Here is a 26,410-nt window from a genome sequence, read left to right as displayed (position 1 = left end):
ATAAATGAATAATAATACTTAAAACAGGTTCTAGATTCCAACTTTTTAAGTTGGGCCAAATTCTTTAAAATCCTTCATTTAACTTCAGCCTTAATTCTGAGTTTGAACAAAATACATTTTTTCACCTAAATGCTCAGCAGTATTCCCCTGATTATCACCAAAAAAGTCTTTTTTATGGATACATGACAAAATATATTTATTACAATGGAAATTAACAGCCATCTTCTATGATTTTAGGTTAAATACAAAATATTACCATCACTACACAATTAAAATTTTTCAGCTAAAAAGTCATACTCATATCCTAAATATTGATTGTAATTTCCCAATTTGAAAGGTTTAATCACTACAAATGTATCACATCCTATCAGGCAGAAGGTTTCAGTGTGGCATAACATAGAGAATCTTTAATGAAAATGCACTCTGTCTCATCTTTTACTTTCTTCCCCCATTCCTTACTCTTTCCTGAGAATTAAACTAATTAATTAAACAATTAATCTCACAGTATTTATAAGTGCAGGGACACAAAAATGAAAAGAATCTGGTCCATGCCCCTGGCATGTTCATGGTGTGGAGCTGACACAGACGTGCGATCCAGACACTACGGGTGATGTGATCCTTACCAGGTAGAAAGAGGCTCCCTGTTAGTCAACACGGGCTGAAAATGGGAAGTGATGCTATTAAGACAGGTCTTCAGATAACCCAGTTTCTTCTATTCTCATCCAAAAGCACAGTCAAGAATTCCTTCTAAAACACAAATCTAATTATGTTTGTATCTTGATAAACATTCTTAGTCACTCCTATTGTCTATAACGCAAAGTGTTTGCGTTTTAGGGTGGCCTTTGAGGTCGTTGCCACAGGTGTTTCCATTCCATTCCCTCTGTTTTTTCTATCCACCGAGTGTTGGCTGAAGTTAACTATTGGCTGCATTTGTCACCTCCCCTGTTTTGCTTTTTGTATTCCATTTGCTGATATAATTTCTTATATTCCATTCTTGCACAAATCCTTCTTAAAGGTCGCTAGTGATAGGGCCATCCCCACCATGGAGCACTGACAGTTCCCGCAGCCGAAGCCCATAGCCCTTTGTTCTTCTCGCTGCATTCTCATGATTTCCAGCAGCAGCGTAGACAGCACTGAACAGCTTTTCCCCGTTGGCAATTGAGTTTGCTCACTGGGGCTGCGTGTCAGTGACAGGTTAGAACTCAGGTGAAGGAGGCTCCTCAAGGAAGGCATTGGGGCCGTCTCCAGAGTGAGCTGGGCGTTCCTTCAAGATGACTCTTGACATCTTGTACTCAAAATCCATATTTGTCGTGGAAATTATCAAACACATGAGAGCATGATAGCCCTGGGACAATGTTATCACCTTCCCTCCTTCTTCCTTAGTTTCTAGTATGAAGTGAATGTCAGCTCAATATTTCTTGAAAAAGACTAGAAATTATCTATGGATAATTCACTTTTATGACCCACATTTTTGACCTTCACTATGATAAAAATCTAATGAACTTGGGGAGGTGGTGGGTGGGTTAGGATGGTATGAGCAAGATCTGTAGAGAAATTATTAAGTCCTCTCCTTCTCTAGTTTCTGAAAAAAATGTTTTCAGAGCGTTTCATCTATTGTGTTTTCCTCTGGGAAATGATAAAATCTTAAAAGACAAGTTATATTAGATATGTGTGTATGGATTCAGTTACATAAATGTATGTGTGTTTATCTGTACACACATGGGCACACACACTGTTACAGTTAGATTACTTCCGTCCTACTAACAGTAATTCTTTCCATTGGAATTCTGACACACTCAACTATTGCACATACCTCTGTTTCTTGTTCATAATGATTTAGAATGATTGTAGTGAAAATCTTACACATAATTAAGGAAATGATTAGTTGTTCATTGCTTGTAAATATATGCCAAATCACAGGTTTTTCTGCATGTTTAAAGGTCCTCTGTATCATCGGTTTCAATACACAAGCATTGGTTAAATTTGAAGTCGTTAAGTATGTAGTTACATTTTACTTGGAGGACGTGTGTTCATACAATTTGCATAATCTGTAAGATCAATAAAACTATAGACTGAAAAACAGCAAGCGGTTCCTGTTATATGCTGCAAAATCAAGTGTGTAAGTCAGTTTTTATGAATATGGTGATGTATTAATATGAATCTGGCATTATAACAACCTTTTGTGAGGAATTTTAAATTCCTCATTAACTCATCATGGGGCTTGATCTTTTGCTTATTTTTCATTGAATAAAATGTCACTAAATATTTCAAAATATATGGAAGACTTTACACATATTCTTTTCTTTCTTCTTCTTCTTCTTTTTTTTTTTTTTTTTTTTTTTTTTTTTTTTTTTTTTTTTTTTTTTGATGGAGTCTTGCTCTGTCGCCTAGGCTGGAGTGCTCTGGCATAATCTTGGCTCATTGCAACCTCCACCTTCCACGTTCAAGCGATTCTCCTGCCTTGCCCTCCCAAGTACCTGTGATTACAGGCACCTGCTGCCATGCCCTGCAAATTTTTATATTTTTAGTAGAGACAGGATTTCACCATGATAGTGAGACCGGTCTCAAACTCCTGACCTTAAGGTGATCCACCTGCCTTGGCCTCCTAAAGTGCCAGGTGTGAGTCACCACACCCAACCCAGATATTCTTAACGTTGTGTTTATCAAAAACAAAAACTTTCCTCATTTAATGTTCAAATTTGAAAGAAAACAGTATTTTTTTCTTTTATTAAATACCAGAAGTCAAGAAGCAAAGTAAAATGGTTTCATCAACTGAAAAGTTAGAAAGCAGAGAAAAGTTAATATTTATTTTTTACCAGATTCTAAGGATAATGATCCTTTGGGTCAGATAATAGATATGTATTAAAACCAAAAAGCTCCATTTAGTTTTCTGAGAGCATCTTGTGCCAACATTCCACCTCTTATTTTTCAGTGGTTTTCGGACAGTTCGCCTATTTCCAAACGGCCCTGAATGATTTGGCAGAATTATTTGATGGAACCCATGCACAGGCCAGACTTCTCAGCTCCCTCTCTGGGTCTCATTCAGGTAAGTCTCAAAGAATGTTGCTCTTGATTTAGTTTAGACAGGTGGGGGATTACTATTTAACTTGTCTATTTTTTCTGCTTTGTTTTGATTCATGAGAAATGTAATCACGCATATGCACACAAACACACATGAAACATGAGATGCTATTTTACAAATTATTTTTATCCCATTCTTATCCTTAAAATCACATATAGAAGTCTGTCTCCAACAAATGCTGTTTACACCCAATGTCCTTACTTCGAGTTACGAATAGTATTCTGTCGTTTTAATGTAGCACAATTTAACCCCACTTTTAATTGATAACTTACCCCTTACTTGTACTGATACCTTTTCATCATTTACTAAGTAAATTTGGTACTGAGTACATTTACTAAGTAATTTGCCTAGTAATCTATATGCATTACAAGCTTAATTAGGGTTAAGATTTGGTTATTTCCAGGTTTTCACTATTTCATTATTAACTAAAAGTCTTGAGACCTTTATTTTGTTATTTTCTAATGATGTTCAATGATGGCTCTAAGAATGCATCAGTCTGGACATGGTGGCTCATGACTTTAATCCCAGCAGTTTGGGAGGCCAAGGTGGGCAGATCACCTGAGGTAAGGAGTTCAAGACCAGCCTGACCAACATGGTGAAATCCCATCTCTCGTAAAAATAAAAAAATTAGCCAGGCCTGGTGGTGGGCACCTGTAATCTCAGGTACTTGGAAGACTAAAGCAGGAGAATCCCTTGAACCTGGGAGGCAGAAATTGTAGTGAGCCAAGATTGTGCCACTGCACTCCAGCCTGGGCAGCAGAGCAAGACTGTGTCAAAAAGAAAGAAAATATTATATATGTTGCTTATTAGTAACACATTGTCCTCTGAAAAGCTTATGCCAGTTCACACACCTCTCACCAGTGCTTGAGACAGACTCTTTCATATTTTATATGTACTTTCATTTATGTATTTATTTTTATTTTATTATTTATTTTTCTGAGATGAAGTCTCACTCTGTTGCCCAGGCTAGAGTACAGTGGCACCATGTTGGCTCACTGCAACCTCCATCTCCCAGGGTCAAGGGATTCTCCTGCCCCAGCCTCCTGAATAGCTGTGATTACAGGCATGCACCACTATGCCTGGCTAATTTTCTTATTTTTAGTAGAGACAGATTCCCCCATGTTGGCAAGGCTGATCTCAAGCTCCTGGCCTCAAGTGATCTGCCGTCTTTGGCCTCCCGAAGTGTTGGGATTATAAGTGTGAGCCACTGCACCCAGCCTAGAGTACTTTTAGAGGCTAAAAATATACTTCAGAAGGCCTTTTCTGAATCCTTTAATTTTTTAAAAAACCTGCTTTGGATTCAATTACTTTTTTAAAAATTTAAGTAAAATTCTTTTAACTAAAATCAAATTAAGGTGATTCTGAGCAAATGGTTCACTGTTTACTTCTGTCTCCTGTATTATCGTATAGGGCAACCATTAGTGCTTTCTTCAAAGGAAACAAAAAATTAAATAATGATTACAATATATTTTAATCAAATGGACTGTCTATTCATGCCTAGGCCAGAGTTTTTAAATCTTTATGAAAATAACATATTTGTGTCTTAAACCAGAAAGCGAAAATATTTTAAAAGTTCAAAGAGTAAATGTGTAATTTCCAGTTTATTACCATTATCCAAAATCTTCCACAGTGCTATGCTTTTTCTGAACCCCATTTATTATCTCCGTTTTCATTTCTAGGTGAAACGTTGCCCTTGGCTACGTCAAATCAAATTCTGCTCCGATTCAGTGCAAAGAGCGGTGCCTCTGCCAGGGGCTTCCACTTCGTTTACCAAGGTAAAAGCCACTCCACATGTCACTCTGGTCTTTCCTAACACCGCACACAATGCTCTTCTCAGACACAGCACTCAAAGCATCTCAGTTGCATTTTTGTAATATTTAGGAAGCTGAAGGTGTTCATATGTTTATAATAAGATTATTTAATAAAAATATCACAGTTTTAGGCTGGGCTTGGTGGCTGACACCTGTTATTCCAACACTTTGGGAGGCAAAGATGTGTGGATTACCTGAGGTCAGGAGTTCAATACCAGCCTGGCCAACATGGTGAAACCCCATGTCTACTAAAAATACAAAATTAGCCGGGCACGTGATGCACGCCTGTAATTTAATCCCAGCTACTTGGAAGGCTGAGGCAGGAGAATCTCTTGGACCTGGGAGGCTGAGGTTGCAGTGAGCTGGGATTGTGCCATTCCACTCAAGCCTGGGCAAAAAGAGCAAAACTCCACTCAAAAAAAAAAAAAAAAAATCTCAGTTTTTTGACAGTTGAAACTCATATTTCTACTACAAAGACACAATAATATCTCATTTACTAGGCAGTGTAAGGGAATACATATTGATTATGTTACCTTTCCATAGCTCTTCACATCTTGTAAGATGACTTTAAATACAATATTTTATCTAATTAAGTATTTTGTAATAGTTTAGATCTTAGTAACAATATATGAAATATGTTTAAAATGCATTATACAATTTTACATTTTATTATAAATAGTAAGCTCAAAGGGCAATTTGACAAAACAAAACAAAAAACGAAATATCACTCACGCATCTCTTATCCTAACTAAATGCCTATTTTATTTTGTGTGTGTTTTATTTGCTTTTGGCACTTTTACCCCTTTATATTTATTTTTTTATTTAAGCCTTATTTAAAATATTTGATATTGCTCAAAGATTCTGGAAAGTAAGGAATTTTCTGCTAATATAGTTTACTTTTGTTTTGCATATTAATTATGTGAACTTGAGAAAATTACCATGTAAACTGTTCATATACTTTTGGAAACTTGAAGTAAACCTTTGGGTGGAACTTGTCCTGAGTGTAATGACTGAGACCTGAAAGAAACGATCATGTTTGGAGATAAACTCTGTGTTCAGAAGTAAGGGGCGGTACTTAGTTTTCTAGGTCTCAGTTTTGCTGGAGGCTAGAGATACTACTGGCCACTCTCAAATCTTTTCTTCAGAAATGGAGGGAAATCTTTTCCTAACAATGGTTTCTTTCCTTTAATAAAGATTCCTTCGGTAACGTTACTGATACTTTTATGTTTTTCAAAAAAATGTGAAGTATAACAGTGTCATATTATTTATAAATCATTTCTAAGTATCTCACTTTGAAAAATTCATGACCTCAAAACAGTTGAGTATAAAAACCCTTCGGTTTTCACCAATTAGATAATTTAAAGAGTAATGGGAAGAGAACGAGGATGATGCCTAACAGTTAACCAGGAGACAAAGATCTCTCTGATCCTGTGTAAGTAGCCATTGAATGAATGGAGAGGCTAATGCGTTAAAAGGAGTTATGTTGTTATAAGTTACATCTTTTATTAAAATGTAAATAATCAGCCAGTATTTTCTTGAAAATGGACTTTATTAGAGAGTGGCTTGTTGAAGCATCCTGTCACTTGCTACTACTAATTTTATTTAAATAAACTCTATCTGACTTTGCAGGAACAGAATCATGTTTAGACCAAAATTTGTGAGATGTGTAAAGAAACTGGGCTACCTAAACATTTTTCCTCCAGGAAATACTCTATTGATTGACCTTGTCTGCCTTCATAAGGGGCTTTCTTTGGTTTTTGATAAAGATTATAAAATATATCATATCATTAGATAACATATTGCATGCAAATATCCTGTCTTATACTCAAAACATTGTCCTTCGAAGGCATGTATTTTAAAAATCATGCTTACTTAAAGCAATACATTATCACCAAAATGTCAAAGATACAGAAAAGTAGAAAAGAACATCATTTATGGAGGAAATTTATTTTCCTTGTGCTCAAGAATATATAATGATTCTAGCATCCTTAATATTTTATAAAATTCTAATATACCTCCTTCTCTTGCTTTGTTCCTGCTAGTGTGCTTATGCAAAAAAATTGATGTCTTTTTATCAAAACTAAGTTTTTTTGGAATTAAAGAACTAGAATCATAAATGCAACTTACAAATTGCTCAGTAGCAATAACTTTTTAATACATATGAAAAGTTAAATTGAACATTGCTTCTTGAGACAGTAGTTACATTGAAGCCTAAAATTATTTGAACTCTGTTATATAAAAACTTTCTGAATACTGCTTTCACACATCACTTAGAGCTTCATTCTTTCGTAAATTATTACAGCTTCAAATTGCACAGAGACTTTATGATGTCCATGGTTATAGGATGTCTAACCCCTGTTAACAGACACAGTTCTGTTATAAAGAGCTGCTGGGGACTGCAGTGAAACATGTTTGCAGCAGCATCAGGGTGCAAAAATTGTGTGTGACTCCAGACACGCACAGATCATGGTCACTAGCCCTCTGCTCTCCACCTCTCCATGTCATTCTGGTTTATGATGTCAAGACATGATTAATGATGATGTTACCATCTTTCTGAACTTGTGAAGGAATGTTAGTATACGGGCTTTTTAATGCACTATTCTAGTTAACCTGTGCATTTGCTAGGTTTTTGTTTGTTTTCCACACTGCTTGGGAATAGACGGGTACGTTTGGAAAGTTTGAGAGAAGGTGTGAGTTAGGTCATGGGGCACTGCGGAGAAGGCTGTGGCGAGCGACCCTTCAGAATGAAACACTGGATAACCCTTCAGCATGGATGTATCCATGGTGAGCCCGCACTTGGAAGGAGCTTCTCTTTTGTTTGGTACCATTGAATGAACCGGCTTGGTCATTATCCACTTTGCCAGGAATGAAGCACTCACCGGTCTCCTGTTATGTAAGGAGTGGCATGGAGACCGAGATCAGTGACCTTGTATTACCAGCCTGTTTCAGTGATAACGGACAGTTTGCAGCTGTGGCTCAGGTATGAGTCCTGCCAGCCCAACCTTTCATCCCTGTCTGAATCAGCAACCGCTTCTTCAGCTGTGATATAATCAAATAGAATTTAGAAGCAAAAGCTATGGTGAAGCTGGTATGAAAAGAAATCTCATTATTCCCCTTCCAAAGTATAAAAGTATCTGTAATGGTTTTGTTACCAGAAAGGGGTCCCAATCCAGACCACAAGAGAGGGTTCTTAGATCTCTCACAAGAAAGAATTGAGGGTGAGTCCACAGAGTAAAGTGAAAGTTAGTTTATTAGGAAAGTAAAGGAATAACGAATGGCTATTCCATAGAGCAATGGCATGGGCCACTCGGCTGCTTATACTTGCTGTTATTTCTTGATTAGATGCTAAATGAGGAGCGGATTATTCATGAGTTTTCTGGAAAAGGGGTAGGCAATTCCTGGAATTGAGGGTTTCTCCCCTTTTTAGACCCTATAGGGTAACTTCCTGGCGTTGCCATGGCATTTGTAAATTGTCATGGCACTGATGGGAGTGTCTTTTGGCATGCTAATGCATTATAATTAGCATGTAATGAGCAGTGAGGATAACCAGAGGTCACTTTAGTCACCATCTTGGTTTTGGTGAATTTTGACCAGCTTCTTTCCAGCATCATTTTATCATCAAGGTCTTTGTGACCTGTACCTTGTGCTGACCTCCTGTCCCATCTTGTGACTTAGAACACCTGACCCCCTGGAATTTAGCCCAGTAGGTCTCAGGCTCATTTTACTTAGCCCGTATTGAAGATGGAGTAACTCTGGATCAAACACCTCTGACAGTGTTAATATCTTAACTCTGAACCATGATTACATTTTTTCCCTGCATAAGCAAGCTTTCTTGAAGATGTAGGAGATAAATAATTCTTGGTTTTAAACATTGAACCTGTTCAGCTTTGTATGTTTGCTTTTTGGCATCATGCAGAAAGTGTTTTATACCTGTTTCTTAGCTCCCGGGAATTCCCTGAGTGTTCACAGTGGAGGAGACTCCTGTAGCCTTCCCTCTGCTTTCTGAGTTTCCTGGCCTTGTACCATCAAGCAGGGACCGGCAGAACCTGCATGAGTGGCTGTGGTTATACAAGTTCAGGGAGCTTTGCCATTTCACAGAAAGTAAGTTAAACCGAAAGTCAACATAGTCTTAGGACAACGCAGAAGCCAAACATCACACAACCCGTTTCTTAGTAAGTCCAGCACAGCCTGTTTCTTCCAGGATCAGAAGAGGCCGTTGATTGTATGCTATTCAGTAATTACATTGCATTTAGAGACTTTGCTTTGGCCCATATTTCTTGTCTTTCAACGTTAGAATCAATCTGCACGACGACAGAGGCAAAGGGAGGCAGAGCCCACATCCTTCTCTTCCTTCCCGCGTCCTCCAAGGCACCTGTGGATTTAAGGCAGGGTGGCCACAGCTACCAGTCCGCCTTGTCTTCTCCCACACCCCACAGAGGTGCATGAGTGACTGTGCGTCAGTAAACCTTCATGTTGGAAAGTACCTCATCAATTCTGCTTTTTTCAATTGTCTTATGTTTATGAGTGGCTGTTTTCATAAAGAGCCTGCTTCTCTTATTTGGTTCAATGTAGAATTCAATATTGCCTTCATTTCCTTACAGATAACATACTGACACCAAAACTAGTAAACTGTAAGGATTTACTGTGCCTTTCAAAGGGAAAAGGAAACCATATTTGTATATTGAACCTCCTCTGCAGTGTCCAGCTTATAAATGTCAATTGGCCAGGACTTTTTCTTTCCAAGTCATGTTTTCAGGGTCACTGTCTCTAACCTGGGTTCTCCTCTCCCAGGCTCCTCACCTGAAGCAGCACCCGCATCCCAGGCTCAGGAGCTCAGGGCTTTTTTTCTTCCAGGGTCTTCTCCTGGAAAGACTTGGTCTCTTTAGCTTTTGTGGAAATGTAGTTAATTAGGCCAGGCATGGTGGCTCATGCCTGTCATCCTAGCGCTTTGGGAGGCCAAGGCCAGCAGATAGTCTGCGCTTAGGAGCTCGATACCAGCCTGGCCAACATGGGGAAACCCTATCTCTATGAAAAATACAAAAAAAAAAAAAAAAAAAATTGGCCTAGTGTGGTGGCATGTGCCTCTAGTCCCAGCTAATTGGGAGGCTGAGGCAAGAGAATTGCTTGAATCCAGCGGTGAAGGTTGCAGTGAGCCTAGATTGCTGCACTGTATTCCAGCCTGGGCAACCGAATGAGACTTCGCCTCACACACACACAAAATAAATAATATTTTAAAAAATCATATGGTCTCCTGAAAATAAGCAGAGCTATAAACACAGAATTTTTTTTTTTCTCACAGAAAAAAATTTTTCCTACCTAATAGTTTGGATAGGAAAGATGTAGATTAAGAGTTTGTTTACTTGAGTTTCTTTCTGGGCAGGCAGACACATGTTTTGATTGATTTTTCTCTTGGTTTCTTCTTTTAAGATAGCATGAATTTTAAGGCTTAGTTGGTTTCCCATGTCTAAAAACTCATATTTGTATCAAGCACTTATAAAATGCATATATTGCACAAATAAGAATGAATGTAAAATTTTGCTTGCAATTCAATGATACATGTTTTAATTCATTGACTAGTAGTGGCTCGTCAAACCTGATTTTTCAACCATGAAAGAGTAGTAAACTGCTTCACTTAGGGATTGCAAGTGAATCCTACATGCATTCAGATTTATTTTACTATTGTTGTGGTTTTCACATCGATTGTAACAGAGGGACAGTAAAGGAACAGCACATATCTGTGGCTTAGAGCATTTGTGGTGTTGACGTGATCAGAAAACCTGTCGCACTGGGCTTCCAGCGTTTCCCCTGAGAGGTGTGCACACATTCACAGTGCTGCCCACTTTCAGCACCGCCAAAGCCCCAGAGAGGGACTTTTGTCTCCGAAGAAACATGGGTGTCTGGCCCGAGAAGTCAGTCATTTTGTTGACCACCCTTTGTTGCAGGCTGACCTCATTCCTGTTCAGTTTTCCACTGGGCTGATTTCAATTTTGCTTCACAGCAGCGTGAAGTGTTTACTAAAAGACATAGAATAATGACGATAGAGAATAGAATTTCTCTCCGATGCTGTCTGAAATGTCCAGGTGAAGGGGCAGAGCCAGAGGACTGGCGGAGAAGAGGGAGAGCACTGTCTGACTTCCATCCACCCCCTTCACCGACATTCCGTGGAGGTGCGATGTCCCAGTCCCACAGCTTTTCCCTGTGCTACTTTCTCAAATACTTAAAATTGGTCTCTTCACTTCTCAAACTTCTTCCTCTAAAAAAATTTTTTGAAATTTTATCCAGGTGCAGGTGTTATTCATTTATTGTCATTTCCTTGAAAATAGAACAGTGTAAAGTTCATGAAGAAAGTTAACAGTGACTTGTGTCCAAATGACCCTTTGTGCTGTATTTCTCCTTAATTTGGGAACTTGAAATGATAATGATACCCTGTATCTCTCAGATATACAGATATTTTGTGTAGCTCTCAAATATACAAGTGAAAGGTGCAATATCTGAAGCCTCTTAGACGAGTAGAACCTTTGCTACAATAGCAGACATTTTCTAAGTAATCCAGCATAAGTAGAAAAACTACCACTGGCAATAGTTCTGAATTGTTTAGAAGATCCTTGAGGTGATTGTGGAAGCCTCTGTGGGATATATATATATATATATATCTATATATGTACACACACACACATATATATATATGTATGTGTAGAGAGAGAGAGAGAGAGATGTATATTGTCATTATTGAAGTCTAACAAAATATTCAGGCATACAAACATGACAAAAATAATTTCTTTTTTTTTTTTTCATACGACGCTTTTGAGACGGAGTTTCACTCATGTTACCCAGGGTGGAGTGCAATGTCACGATCGCGGCTCACCGCAACCTCCGCCTCCTGGGTTCAGGCAATTCTCCTGCCTCAGCCTCCTGAGTAGCTGGGATTACAGGCACACGCCACCCTGCCCAGCTAATTTTTTGTATTTTTGGTAGAGACGGGGTTTCACCATGTTGACCAGGATGGCCTCGATCTCTTCACCTCGTGATCCACCCGCCTCGGCCTCCCAAAGTGCTGGGATTACAGGCTTGAGCCACTGCGCCCGGCGACAAAAATAATTTCAAAGAATATTTTGTTAAATGGATTGAACATCCCTAGTGTAAATATCCAAAATCTAGATTGCTGCAAAATCTGAAATATTTTGAGCACCAACATGACTCCACAAATGAAAAATTCCACACCTGACCTCATGTGATGGACAGATCACGATAGAAAGTGCTGTCATCACTCACGCACAACAATATTTAAAATATTGTATTTATATTTCAGATACATGCACATTATTTAAAATATTTATATTTTAAAATATAAAATATTGTATAAAATGGCAGCCTACCAGAAGCTCTCTGCATTGCCAAAGAGCTGCTTCTAGTGGTTCTTTCCATGTTACGTAAATCCCTCTGGCTCCTGACCCATTTAAAGGGCAGCTTGTTTTATGGGAAACAACTGAGTAGCAGCCAAACCCTAACAACTATTGTTTCATAAAGGAACTCATCATCTTAGCAAGGATAAAACATGGGTATAAGCTGTATATTAGACATAAATGAATTTCATGTTTAGACTTGGGTCCTATCCCTAAGACACGTCATTATGTTTATGCAAATATTCCAAAATCTGGAAGAATTTAAAGTCTGAAACACCATACATTTCAGATAAAGGATACTCGACCTGTAATAGAATATTATAGTTATCTGTATTTCATTTTTAGCTTGGAAAAGAATGATTCTGATGAATCATTAATTATTTTCCACATCAGTGCTCTTAAAAGGTAGACACTTTTATGAATTTTGCCTTCTGATAGAAAATATCTCAACACTGAATTGGAATGTCGTTTAATCAAAATAATCTGCCAATTTCCATGGAACTGCTTCCCCAGCAGCAGTTACCGAAATTATGTCTGTCATCGTTCTGGTTCAGTGAAAAAAATAAATAAAACAGATTCCAGTGTGTTAGAAAAAGCTGTTGGAACATAGAAGGATTACTTTAAGAGAAAATGAGTACATGAACACTTTCTTCTAAAGGACTGTGCATTTGGTTCAAGAAATATAAGGACTGGGAAGAATGGAACCCCAGAGACAGTGCCTAAATACTGTCTTTTTCATTGCAGAGGACAAAAACAAAATATACAACTTTTGAAGTACGTAGCTATTTTCAGAGTTTGCCTGGTGTGATGGACCCCTTAGCCAGTTGAAGTATTTTTTCATCTTTATCTCTCACCCCTTTTGATAAAAGGATTATCTCCTGTAGGTGGTAATTTCTGCCATACAACCTGAGTAGTTATCTCACCCCCTGCATCACACTGATACTCACCTGTCAGTACTCACCATGCAAAGACCATGAGACACACATACATCATTCCACATACTTAGGTTTTCACTTGCTGTAGCAATGAAGGCCTCCCATTATTATAGAACCCAGGAAAGTCTCATCAAGAGAGAACTAAACAGGCTTGGTTTATATTTTATTTATTATTATTATTATTTTTTTTTTTACTTTTTTGGAGACAGAGTCTCAATCTGCCGCCCAGGCTGAAGTGCAGTGCGATTTTCCTGCCTCAGCCTCCCGAGTAGCTGGGATTATAGGTGCCTGCCACCACACCTGGCTAATTTTGTGTGTTTTTAGTAGAGACAGTATTTCACCATGTTGGCCAGGCTGGTCTTGAACTCCTGACCTCAGGTGATCTGCCCGCCTCTGCCTCCCGAAGTGCTGGGATTACAGGCGTGAGCCACCACGTACTCACCAGGGCTTGTTATAAGATTTGGGCTCATCCTAGGTCACTGTAGGGAGGACTAAAAGCAATATGATTGCACTTGGAACTGGTGTTCTCACTAGAAAATGTACCCTCTTAACTTTCACCGCCGTGCTGTAGAGCCGATCTCCAGGACATGTAACTGAAACTTTATACCTGTCAAACAGCAACTTCCCATTTTCCTGTTCCCCAGCCCCCGGTAGCTACCATTGTAAATCTCTCTGGTCCTTTGAGTTCTGCTACTTTAGATATCCCTGTACAAGTAGGATCATAAGGTATTTGTCCTTCGGTGACTGGCTTATTTCACGTAGCATGATGTCCTTAAGTTTCATCTGTGTTATTACAAATAACAGGATTTTCTTCTCTTTCAAGGCTGTATAGTATTCCACTGGGTATCTACTCCACGTTTTCTTTATCTCTCCATCTGATGATGGACATTCAGGTTGTTTGCATGGCTTGACTGTTTTGAAGAATGCTACAATGAACATGAGAGCACAGACATTTCTTTGGGACCCCAGTTTAAATTCCTTTAGAGAAGTATACACAATTAGGATTGCTGGAGCAATGCTGCTTCTATTTTCAGATTGTTTTTGCATCACAATGGCCAAATTATAACAAATCCTTCATATGGTAGCTTTTCTCATTAGGCTCAGAGACCTGTGAGGAAAAGCACATGTTGTTAGTCATCTCATCATCGCTAGCAGGATAATTAAATGTAATCACCGGAATGTCAGTCAGTCCTCGTAAGGTACTGAGTCTTTTTATGCCGTTTTCCTTATCTGAAATGGCACTGAGATGGTCCTGAGAATGAAGGGCAGCTGGTAAAGTGCTCCTCAAATCATTCTCTATAGTGGTTTTGGAGTCCTGATTAACTTCTGTGTCTGCATCAGCTCTCCTTGGTCCCACCTTAAACCCACTTTCCACACAACGTCCTGGCTTGTTGAGGGAGATGCAGACATCTGTGTTCTGTGTTTTGCTCCTAGCTGTTCCTCGTACCAGTGACACCCAGTGCAGCTCTGTCCCCGAGCCCAGATATGGAAGGAGAATTGGTTCTGAGTTTTCAGCAGGCTCCATCGTCCGATTCGAGTGCAACCCGGGATACCTGCTTCAGGGTTCCACAGCACTCCACTGCCAGTCTGTGCCCAACGCCTTGGCGCAGTGGAACGACACAATCCCCAGCTGTGTGGGTAAGCGGTGTCCCTAAGCAGCGCTCTTAGGCACGGGGCTGCGCACCAGAACTACATGGCTATGCCAAAGCCTTTCCTGCTCTGTCCAGGCTACGTAAATCCATCTAGCTCATGACCTATGTACAGGGCAATTTGTTTCATGGGAAATAATTGAGTTAGTAGCTAAACCCTAAAAATTATTGTGTTTCATAAAACAACTCATCATCTTAACAAGGATAAAGCACGTTTTCCCCCATATTTCTGAAGTACACCACCAACTCTAAAGTCATGGGTATATGACATAATTTCGTGTTGGGAAAAAATCATTATCATGTTGATTTGCTGTGTTAGTTGTGTAATGTCCTTTTAATAAATTGGTGCTGATGGATGTTTGCAAAGTAATAGGTAAATGCAGCCTGAATAACAATGACCTTGTTAGTTTTAATTTACTTGCTTCATTTTGTGTGGAAAACTGTAGCATGATCATGATTAGCACTTGAATGATTTGTACATTTTAAGTGCCTCTTCTTCTGAATTTGCTCATAAGTACCATTAATATCATTTGGAGATTCATGTCTGCATGGAGAAGAGAAGACTCTGCCAAGTTCCTTAAATTACAGTAGGTAAATTATTCTAAACAGAATTCACTTTGGAGATCCCATGATTAGACCCCATCCCTTCTTAGAGAACTTAAATAGATTTGTTTATAGACTCAAGATCTATAATTTAGTAGCATAACAGGTAATAATCAATTATATTGCTAATTTAAAAGAGAATATACTAAATTTTTCCTGGGCTCAAAATGCGATTTAACATATCATAGTTAATGTACATTTTCTCTTACCATCTGATCATACAGCCAAAGAAAATCACATGCCGCATCAATGCTGTCCCATGGCACTTTACTTCAATACATATGGTTCTGTCTTTTAGTACCATGCAGTGGCAATTTCACTCAACGAAGAGGTACAATCCTGTCCCCTGGCTACCCTGAGCCATACGGCAACAACCTGAACTGTGTATGGAAGATCATCGTTACGGAGGGCTCGGGAATTCAGGTGAGTCCTTCAAGTCCAGGGTCTACAACAGGCTCAGCCAGGGTCAGTGGGCTTCCTTCTTTCATTCTTTTGTTCTGTCTTTCTTTCTTTCCGACTCTCTTTCTTTTTTTTACCTTCTTTTTTCCTTTTATATTGGTTATTTAAAATACATATATTCTGTTTCTCTCACTATTTCTACGAAATATTTATAATCATGTTTCCATATTTGGAATACACATAATCAATTTTTTAGAATAAAAAATATCAAAAGTACCATTTGTAGAAATTGTCCCTTCTGCTGGGCACAGTGGCTCACGCCTATAATCCCAGCATTTTGGGAGGCCGAGGCAGGCCAATCACTTGAAGTCAGGAGTTTGAGACCAGCCTGGCCAGCATGGTGAAACTCCATCTCTACTAAAAATACAAAAACTAGCCAGGCATGGTGGGAGGCACCAGTAATCCTAGCTACTTGGGAGGCTGAGGCAAGAGAATCGCTTGAACCTGGGAGGCAGAGGTTGCACTGAGCTGAGATTGCAGCACTGCACTTGAGCCTGGGCAACAGAGCAAGCCTCCATCTAAAAAAAAAAAATTGTTTTTTCATGGTTTTTAAAAAAAATTTGTCCATGTATACACATACACATACACACCTACACACATACATACATATATACATACAAACCTTAATCGTGAAAAACCGCAATACCCCATCTGGTTAGACTAATTTCGTTAAGCCAAAAATAAATATTAACTTCACGTTATGGTTCGGTAGATTCAAGTGATCAGTTTTGCCACGGAGCAGAATTGGGACTCCCTTGAGATTCACGATGGTGGGGATGTGACTGCGCCCAGACTGGGAAGCTTCTCAGGTAAGATGGAGCCAATTCCCTCACCTTTGTTTGTGACTCAAAATCTGCAAACAGCAGGAAAGCAACATAAATAAGAACAAACTCTCCATATAGACATTTTCCTGCACAACTCTTCTGTCTCCATAATGGTTGCTCTGGTGTCAAAAGTGTTAGAGTAAGACCATCAAGAAACAGGTGGGAGAAAAGAAAACTGTGTTCCCTACGAGCAGGAAACTGATCTGAAAGTGTCAGGCAGGACAGCTTTGACTATGCTTTGAGTGTGGCAGGTTCTCAGGCTGGCCATGCATAGCAGAAGCCAGGAATAATAATGTAAGGTAGGGAAGAGGCAGAGGTTAGGAAATGGTTCCCAGCTCTTAAAATGCACAGCCTGACATTAAGCAATCTAGGAAAATCACACTGAGCATGTGGGCTCTGCTGGTCCTGAGATTCTACCCTACGTATATGTAGCCAGACAGGAAACCGTAGTCCCCTGCAAGTCCGCCCTCTCTTACTCTTTCTTGCACCCCCAACTCTCATGAATGCGCCTGTCTTGAAGATTCTCTTTTCCAAATGCCTTGCAAGCCCTCCCTTCCCACTGCCCTGGAGCGTCATTCAGGCCTCAGCTTCACTCTTGTTTAGCAGGGTATCCTGCCTCCAGATGTATGACACTGCTCTCTTTCACTTTGTGTTGTAGTAGCCTTAGGGCTCAAACTCCGTAAGTGGAAGAAAACTCCATGAGTGGAAGAGCAGGGATGATGATCAATATTGCAATCGTCACCCTGGTCATTACCGTCCTCTCAGTCGCCTGCAGTTCCTGAGCCTTTACTTTGCCAGGTTTTGAATGTGTGTTAACATGAATGCTTAATTTTATCTTGAATGTGGCTGGGCACAGTGGCTCACGCCTGTAATCCCAGCACTTTGGGAGGCTGAGGTGGGCGGATCACTTGAGATCAAGAGGTCTCGACCAGCCTGGCCAACAAGGCGAAACCACGTCTCTACTAATTAGCCAATTTGGCAACACCAACTAAGTTCTAGGAGATGTTTGTTATCTCTGTTTTACCAATGAAGAACAAAGATTAGATACTCTAGAATGCTCATTATTACACAGAAAAAGTAATATTTTCCCTGAGTCCCCTCTTGTCTGCAATAGCTGACTGACTCCTATCCCACTCTTCTGAATTTGTTTATCCCTACAGCAAAGGGAGGCTGGAATTTTTTCCCCCTAACTGTGAACATTTCTTCACTAAACATTTCCATTCTACTTTTACTCAGCAGATCAAAAGAAAAAAAAAAAAAAAAAGAAAATGGATAGTGCATAGCCCATTCACAATGTCTGCTAAAGCTTCAGTTTGATCACTTCAGATGACTCAGACATCTTATCTCTGAATCTCATCAAATAAAACCGTATTTTTATTTGGGCATGGCCATCTAAGGTATTGGGCAATAAAATGCCAGTCTTCCGTCTTACTGTTATTTACCATTCACAATACCTGTTTGTCTGCCTGTGTACTATTTACACTTCTGGGAACTTTTATTTCAAACAGCCCATTACAGTCCTTAAAAGCCAGAACTCAAGTCCCATCTCTACTAGGAAGACCCTCTTTCTGACCACATAGCTTTTGCAGTAGTTTAATTTAGCATGTGATTTCTTAAAGTACCTGCTATATATTAGGCACTGTATTTGTTGTTAGGAATAAAAGATAAGGCCTTTGTCATTAAAACATCATCATCAACAATAACAAGAGATAAAATCTACCCAGATGCCAAATTAATTATATGAATAATACTTGGTAAATAGAAAGCATTACATGTAGGTGTTGGGTGTTATAGGAGGGAAGAAAGGTCACGTACTTTTAAAGATTTAAGAGAACAAAAAGCTACCTGGGTAAAATTAAAATGTCTTAACAGATTAGTAAAACAAAGCTAGACAAATCAGAGAGAGAGAAGAAATCTTCCAGGTCACAGGAGCCTTGCAGTTCTGTGTTCCTTTCTCTGTTCTACACTCAAATATTCAATTGTGTTGGTCATTTTTAAGTAAAGTGTTCTTTTATTTTCTAGAGACTTAAGTTTCTTGAGAATCTATATTAATCTCTGAGTGTCATGCACAGTTCCTGGCACCTATCATGCATTTTATGAATTCAGTTGGTAATGCAATTCTGACACTGGTTACCTGGAGTTAGCATGGAGCTCATGCACTTGACACTGAAGGCATGCTTCTCCACAGGACTCCCCTCTGATGCCAGCTGCAAGCTTGAGGCTCCCAGGCCACCTGTACTCTGACCCACTGGCTTCAAATTTGGGGGTTCCATGGTCCCTTCAGTTTTTGATAGTTGCCTAGAGTACCTCACAGAACTTGAGAAAGTAATGGACTTATGCATATGATTAAGATTATATTATAAAGGAGACAAATCAGGACAGGCTGAATGAAGAGACTCATACAGTGACATCTGGGAAGGTCCCAAACAGGAAGCCTCTGTGTCCTCAGGAACTCAGGACGTAGAAGTGCATTATCATCTGAGTTTTAGTGCAAGAGTTTTTATAGGGTTTTGCTTACATAGGCAAGATCGATTGAATTTTTTGACTACAGGGTTGATCTTAGCCTCCAGCCCCCTTCCCTGCCCAGACATTGGGAGGTTGGGCTGATGTCATGGCTCAAAGCCTCAACCCTCTATTCATGTGATTAATTTTTCCAGCCCCCGTCCTGAGTTACCATAGCCATAATCATCATCACAGCCGCTATAAACAGTGTGTTGTGAAAAGCCCCTCCATGGACCATGAAGCCACTCCTGGCACCTGGGAGATTCCAAGGGCTTAGAGTTTATCTCCTGGATATCAGGGACAAAGACCAGAAAAATTCTTTGTTACACAACAACTATAAATTAATTTGAGCAGAATTTACACTACTATTTTGTCTTTTCATATTTCTGAGATGTAACATATACAAGGAGTAAAAATACTCTTGATAAAATACCCAGAAAATACAGAAATACAGATGTGTGTTCCATAATCTTTTTATCTTTTCTCATGATCTTTTATTTTTTTTTAATTATTTTTTTTATGATCTTTTATTTTTATCACAATGTTTTAGGATACATGTTGGCTTAAGTGATTGCGGCGGCTCATATCTGTAATCTCAGCACTTTATGTGCCCAAGGTGGGAGAATTGCTTGAGCTGAGGAGTTTGAGACCAGCCTGGGCAGCATGACAAAACACCATCTCTGTAATTTTTTTTAAGTTTGCCAGGCATGCACCTGTAGTCCTAGCTACTTGGGAGGTTGAGGTGGGACAATTGCTTGAACCTGGGAGGCAGAGTTTGCAGTGAGCCAAGATTGTGCTACTGTACTCCAGCATGGGCAACAGAGTGAGACTCCATCTTTAAAAACAAAAAAATTCTTCTCATAGAAATAACTATGGAATATTTAGCTTGTTGCTTTCAACTTCCTTAGGAGAAAAATGCAAAGATGTAAATGTTTTAGAAAACTAAGTTAAATAAAATACAAATGAACAAATAACACTGCTCTCAAAGAAAAAAATTTAATAAATATTATATAAAGGTATATATCCAGTTTAAAATAATGTGATTAGGTCTAATAACAAAAAATCATTGTTTTCTATGATTTATAAATTAAGAGAGTGAGGCTGATAAAATGTTTTCAAATTCACTTAAATTGAATTTTTTTAGATCTAAAATTCTGTTAAAGAATATACATCTAGGTACAATATTGTAAGTGTACAGATTCTGAAGTTAAACAGACCACTCACTTTTCACAGTTTAACATTTAAGAGTGTATATATTTTTGGGAGACTTTGGAGATGTTTCATACATGAGTGATTAACAGTTGTTCTAGGATGTTTTCAGGATTTAAGACAATAGTGTTCTTGTGAATGAGCCTCAACACCCCGCATCATCCTCACCTCAGCCGCTTTCCGTCCTTGTCACCTATGCTTATTGTGGGGTAAATAGGAGAAGAACCATGCTCACAAATTAGGGCCGTGGCCATTGTGAGTATCAAGTCCACTTGTATGTTCACTTGGAAAGAATAATCAAGAAGACTTTTTAATTTAACTCTGCACGCACCATATAATGTTCTATGTTCTGAGGTGGGAGTAGAGAAAGGAGCACTCACGTTCTGTGTCTCCTGTGCAGTTTAGTATGGAAACATCTGGCTCCTGTAGCTTTCACTTGCTCCTCCACAAGTGAAGAGGAATGAGTGCCCTGCCCTGGCTGGTGAGGGCCAACCAGAATGAAGAGATGATACGTTCACCTAGTTGTATGTCTAAAGATTCCCTTTACTCAGCCACTGAGTGAAGGGAATGCCATTAAAATCTTTTTTTTTTTTTTTTTTTTTTTTTTTGAGACAGTTTGGCTCTTGTTGCCCAGGTTGGAGTGCAATGGTGCGATTTCACCTTACCACAACCTCCACCTCCTGAATTGAAGCAGTTCTCCTGCCTCAGCCTCCTGAGTGCTGGGATTACAGGCATGTACCACCATACCCAGCTACTTTTGTATTTTTAGTAGACACGGGGTTTCTCCATGTTGATCAGGCTGGTCTCCAACTGCCAGCCTCAGGTGATCCACCCATCTTGGCCTCCCAAAGTGCTGGGATTACAGGCGTGAACTACCGTGCATGGTCTAAAATCATTAATTCTAGTCTCTATTTTGCCTCTTTCTCCTAATAACGGCCCAAGCAGACCCTGTTATCCCTGTCTTTATGTTTCAACTGAGACCAGGAATGTAAGAGGGCCTTTCATCCTTCTTTGCCACTGCAACCTTTCGGGTACATTTTTGGAGGTCGACTTTATAATTCTCCTGTTCTCTCTCAATACCTCGCTCCCTTCCTGTGAACCACAGGGCGTAAAGCCCAAGGTCTCATGAAGAAAATAGCAAAGCAAACATTGGCCTCAGGCTTCATGTGTTTACTGCACACACGTCTTCCAAAGCCAGCCTCCTTTTCTTTTGAGGGTTGCATAGTATATATCTGAATTTAGAAAGCAAAACTTCCTTTTCCTTCTGGCTGTGAATCTTTTCTTTATTCACTATGGGTCAGGCATGTGGAACTGTGAGGAATAAATACCTGTTTGGACACAAATGGGATTTGTTCACAGTTCAAGTTAGTGTTGTCAGGGGTAGAATGAATTTTAAAATGGAAATGAAGGCTAGGATGGGCCTGTTTGCGTTGGCTTTGAATTAGTGTGAACTCATAGTTTTAGTATATATATATATATATAGTTATAGAAATAAATACAGTGTGTGTGTGTGTGTGTGTATAGCTATATACATAAATATAGTGTGCATGTGCATATGTACATATTGTATTTTCTACCTGCCTTTTGAGAGGTATAAAACAACAGCCCAGTAGCACCCACATTCTGCTTTCTAAATATCCCTCTCAACTCCATTCTCCCATTAAAAGAACCAGCGTTTCTTGGAGAAATACTGACTGTAAAGCTGTAGTAGGAAAAATTCAAGATAAACCATTTTGTATGAAATAGAACTTTATGGCCTGGCATGGCGGCTCACGCCTGTAATCCCAGCACTTTGGGAAGCCAAGGCAGAAGGATGGCTTGAGGTCAGGAGTTTGAGACCAGTCTCGGCAACAGAGCAAGACCTTGTCTCTACAAAACCACAACCACAACAACAACAGGAAAATTTGCCAGGCCTGGTGGCATGGGTCTGTAGTCCCAGCTACTCAAGAGGCTGAGGTGGGTGGGCAGATGGCTTGAGCTGGAGAGTTAAATGTTGCAGTGAGCTGTGAATGCATCGCTGCAGTCCAGCCTATGTGACAGTGAGACCTTGTCTCTAAAAAAACGACAAGAAAAATAAAAGTTTATACTGACAAAATTAAATTAATGAATTAATAAAATGAATGAAAATTAAGGCTTTCTGTTGCTGCAGAATGCCAGCTCATAAGTGGAGAAGGATGGATGTCATCGGCGGGTGGTCATTCTCAGAATGGGCTCGGGCTGGAACACCCGGGGACATCAAGCTAGTGGGTGAAGAGTTGATGAGAAACAGGACTCTCAGAGTCTCCATGCATCTCCCCTGTGAATCCTAAGTCATGACAAGGAGTAAAAAGGTGCCTTTGATGTGGAGGGGTCTGACAGACAACTCTCTCACCAAGGGATACAAGATCATCAAGAATGAGCCATTATATGCATTCGTATATGAAGATACTGACTCTCAAAAAAAACAAGAAGCTTGAATTACTGTGTCACATTGCAATTTCTGTGGTGTAAATATTCCCACCATGGCTGATTGCAAGCGGCTGACATGAATTCAGTCACGCTGAGCAGAGTTGGGAAGCGATGGTGGAATCGGCACCTGTGAGCCTGCATGGGGCCATCCATCTCCCGCTTTGAGAAGCCCAGCAGTAAGAAGCCCTCGGAAGAATGCAGCGCCCCACTTTCTATTCTTGCCCCAAGTGCATGGCCTAATCCAGTCACACAGAGCATCAGACAAACACAAATTAAAAAAGAAAAATCCCACAAAAGAACTTGCTTACATTTTTTTTCAAAAGTGTTAAGTTCATGAAAATTAAGGAAAGACCAGAGAACTCTTCCAGACTGAAGAAAACCGAGGGGTCTAACACAGAACACCCTGAGTGATTCCAGTAAAATCTTGTCCTCTCCAAGCCCTGATGCCAGATGGATGGAACTTAAAGGAGGTCAGCAGATGACATGTCCTATCTATGTTATGTTTTTGATTTAGAGAACTGTTTTGTTTTTAAAAAGTGGACACTGGATTTTTGTAAGAAACGAGTTATTGTTATAAATCGTTTAGAATAAAATAGTTGTACACATACACACGTATAGCAATAGATGTAATTATTGTAGCTGTAGAGAGTGGATGCTTCAGTTTTGTGATACTACACTTAAAACTTTTCTTTAAGTTAGAAATTATTTCAAAAGTTTTAGAATGAATTTTTTAAAAACATTTTAAGGCCGGGCGTGGTGGCATGAACCTGTAATCCCAGCACTTTGGGAGGCCAAGGTGGGTGGATCACGAGGTCAAGAGTTTGAAATCAGCCTGGCCAACATGGTGAAACCCCATCTCTACTAAAGATACAAAAAATTAGCTGGGTGTTATGGTACATGTCTGTAATCCTAGGACTCAGGAGGCTGAGGCAGGAGAATCATTTGAACCTGGGAGGAAGAGGTTGCAGTGAACCAAGATTGCTCGACTCAATTCCAGCCTAGGCTACAGGGAAAGACCCCAGCTCCAAAAACATGCATACGTACATACATACATACATACATACATACATTTATATGGAGAAGTGACAATTTAGCCATAAAGTTTGAATGTTAAAGAATTATCAATATTTAAACATTTTTGTAATTATGATACTTTAAAAATGTTTATAAAGGAAATATTAAACCCATTTAAAAAGTTATTCAGTAAAAACAAGAGTAGTCTAAGAGAGGTACATATTTAACAGAAAATCATTGATTTCAGTCACCCAGTACTTTAGTGTTTCATTTCTGTTTGGACAAGCGTATGTATGTAGGTATTTTATCACAAGCCACTTAACATCTTTTTTTTTGGAAATAGGTTATAAATTATAAATTAATAAAATAGAACAAAATGCATACAAATTTGTGGATGTCATATTAAAGAGGGGTAAATATAACCATGCTGAGAGGAGAACCTCCAAAAACTGTAATATAGTTTATTTTTCCTTTGTTGTGTATTCTATCTAGGCCACAGTAAAATATATGATCAAAAACATTCTGCCTATGGTGACACTTTTTAAAAAGTGACTCTGTTGCATTTCGTGCAGGGGCATAAGCTCCTTCTGATAGGCCGTTCTGAGAAGATCCCAGCGTGGAAGCCACTGCTGCGAAGGTGCCCTCTGCAGGTGCCTGGGTGCCAGCCCCACACTGTGCCCCCGGCTTCCTCTGTCTGGTGGGTTCTCGCGTCTCCTGTGTGCCACCAGGGCACCGAGATGCCACATTATTCATAGGATAGCAAATGATTCTCTTTCATAACAGGAGTGCACACAGGACTGTCATTCATGGATCTACTTGCTGCAATTAACAATCACTGTTAAAGGGGGCCTGATGAGTCACAAACCACTTTCAAATGCAGAGCTCACTTGTCAGTCACACACAAGAGACTTGAGATCATCTTTGCTTTATAGAACTGGAGCATACCACAGCATTTTCAGTGACTTGAGTGACAGAGGTAAGTGGCATCAGAAGTAGGTTTTCCTCCAAACATCCTGTGTTCTCTCAGATGCGTGAGAGTTAAGTTGTGAGGTCGCAGAGGCATAAGAATGATGCAGTGGACTTCAGGGTCTTGTGGGGAAGCGTGGGAGGCGGGTGAGGAATAGAATACAACAGATATGGTGCAGTGTGTGCTGCTCAGATGATGGGTGCACCAGCATCTCACAAATCGCCACTAAAGAGCTGATTCATGTGACCAAATATACCATCTGTACCCCAATAACTGAAGGAAAGATAAAGAAGTAGGTTCTTCTGATGCCACTGTAATATGTCCATGGAAGATGAACAAAAAAGTCGAACAATGTGTATGGAATACCTGCCTGGGAGATGACCGTGCCAGGGGCTGGAGGGCATTCAATAAATTTTGAAATGTAAAAGCTGGAGTGTCATTTCTCAATGAGGGTACGATTGAAAAACCTGTACCAAGCAGGAGTCATACACTGGAACTTAGAGAAGAGGTAGACCACTGTGCATATGGCAGCCTGGTGGTTTTGTGGAGGGAATGAAAACTGAACTGATACTCCCGTCATTGGTAGGTGGAAAGTGGAGGAGAAACATGTTTTTTAAAAGGATTTGTAGTTAGTTAAATAGATGTAATGGAGTGGAAAAAGTAACTGATTATACCTAATTACATGTAGAAACAATCAAAAAGTAGTGCAGATGATATAGTGAAAATTTATTTGGATAAATTAATTACATCTATAGTAATATATTGTTCTTTTTACAAACATTATCTAAAAATGAAAAGTAATACAATTATGAGAGGACAGCAAACATCATGGTAATTGAATAAAACAGGTTAAAATGGTGTCGTAGTGGATGTCTTTTTTCTTCATAGTAAAAAGGACTTGGAGTCAGGCCAGTGGGCAGGTGTAGTTAACACCCCCTCCACCTCTTACTTCCTTCCTCCTTCCTCACTCCTCTCTCTACAAGACCTTGGGTGTGCCCTGTTTTCAGCTGCACAACCAACACTTTGCTTCTTTTAGAGGCCATGGAAAAGAGAGAAGTACAGTTTAGGCAGATTAGCTTTCTCTTCAGAGACACACCAGGCCTCCACTTTGCATCCACCCATCATCTTTACTCCATTTCCTGTTACACAGTTTACAGTAACGTCTCTTTATCTGTTTGTGCTGATCAGCAAGGAGAGGTTTATCGTTGTTACCCCATGATTTTTTAGTTAAAATATTGTGTATTTTTCTATTTATTTTCTGTCTACTTATCTGTCTGCCTGTCTTATCAATTCAAGGTCAAAAAGCAAAAGAGTTATATCAGCAAATGCTTCATAAGTGTTTATCATTCAACACACACAGTGCTCTTACAGTGAATTATGCACTAAGGATTCAGGTTTAAAATGACTCCACCTCCCAGAGAAAATACCTGCCTTGGCAGCCAGGGAAAGCAGATGGAGGAACAGACCCCAAATCTCAAGCAGGAACTCCACCTTCAAAAGGTTC

General features: G+C 39.5%; 1 protein-coding gene across 3 annotated transcripts in view; it reads left to right on the top strand.

The window, feature by feature from the left end:
- Positions 1-26,410, top strand: part of CSMD1 (CUB and Sushi multiple domains 1) — a 2,101,842-nt gene that overhangs the window by 1,779,666 nt on the left and 295,766 nt on the right. For all 3 annotated transcript variants that reach the window (XM_032260320.1, XM_032260321.1, XM_032260322.1), the window contains 5 exons: positions 2,933-3,046; positions 4,762-4,857; positions 14,666-14,869; positions 15,782-15,906; positions 16,655-16,751. In XM_032260320.1, the coding sequence (XP_032116211.1) occupies positions 2,933-3,046; positions 4,762-4,857; positions 14,666-14,869; positions 15,782-15,906; positions 16,655-16,751 (636 nt within the window). The remainder of the gene's footprint in view (positions 1-2,932; positions 3,047-4,761; positions 4,858-14,665; positions 14,870-15,781; positions 15,907-16,654; positions 16,752-26,410) is intronic.

Source organism: Sapajus apella, unplaced genomic scaffold (assembly GCF_009761245.1).
Source record: "Sapajus apella isolate SASKATOON/1434 unplaced genomic scaffold, GSC_monkey_1.0 scaffold116, whole genome shotgun sequence".
NCBI classification, from domain to species: domain Eukaryota; kingdom Metazoa; phylum Chordata; class Mammalia; order Primates; family Cebidae; genus Sapajus; species Sapajus apella.
Note: the sequence above shows the minus strand (reverse complement) of the source record. Positions and strands in the feature narration are given on the sequence as shown.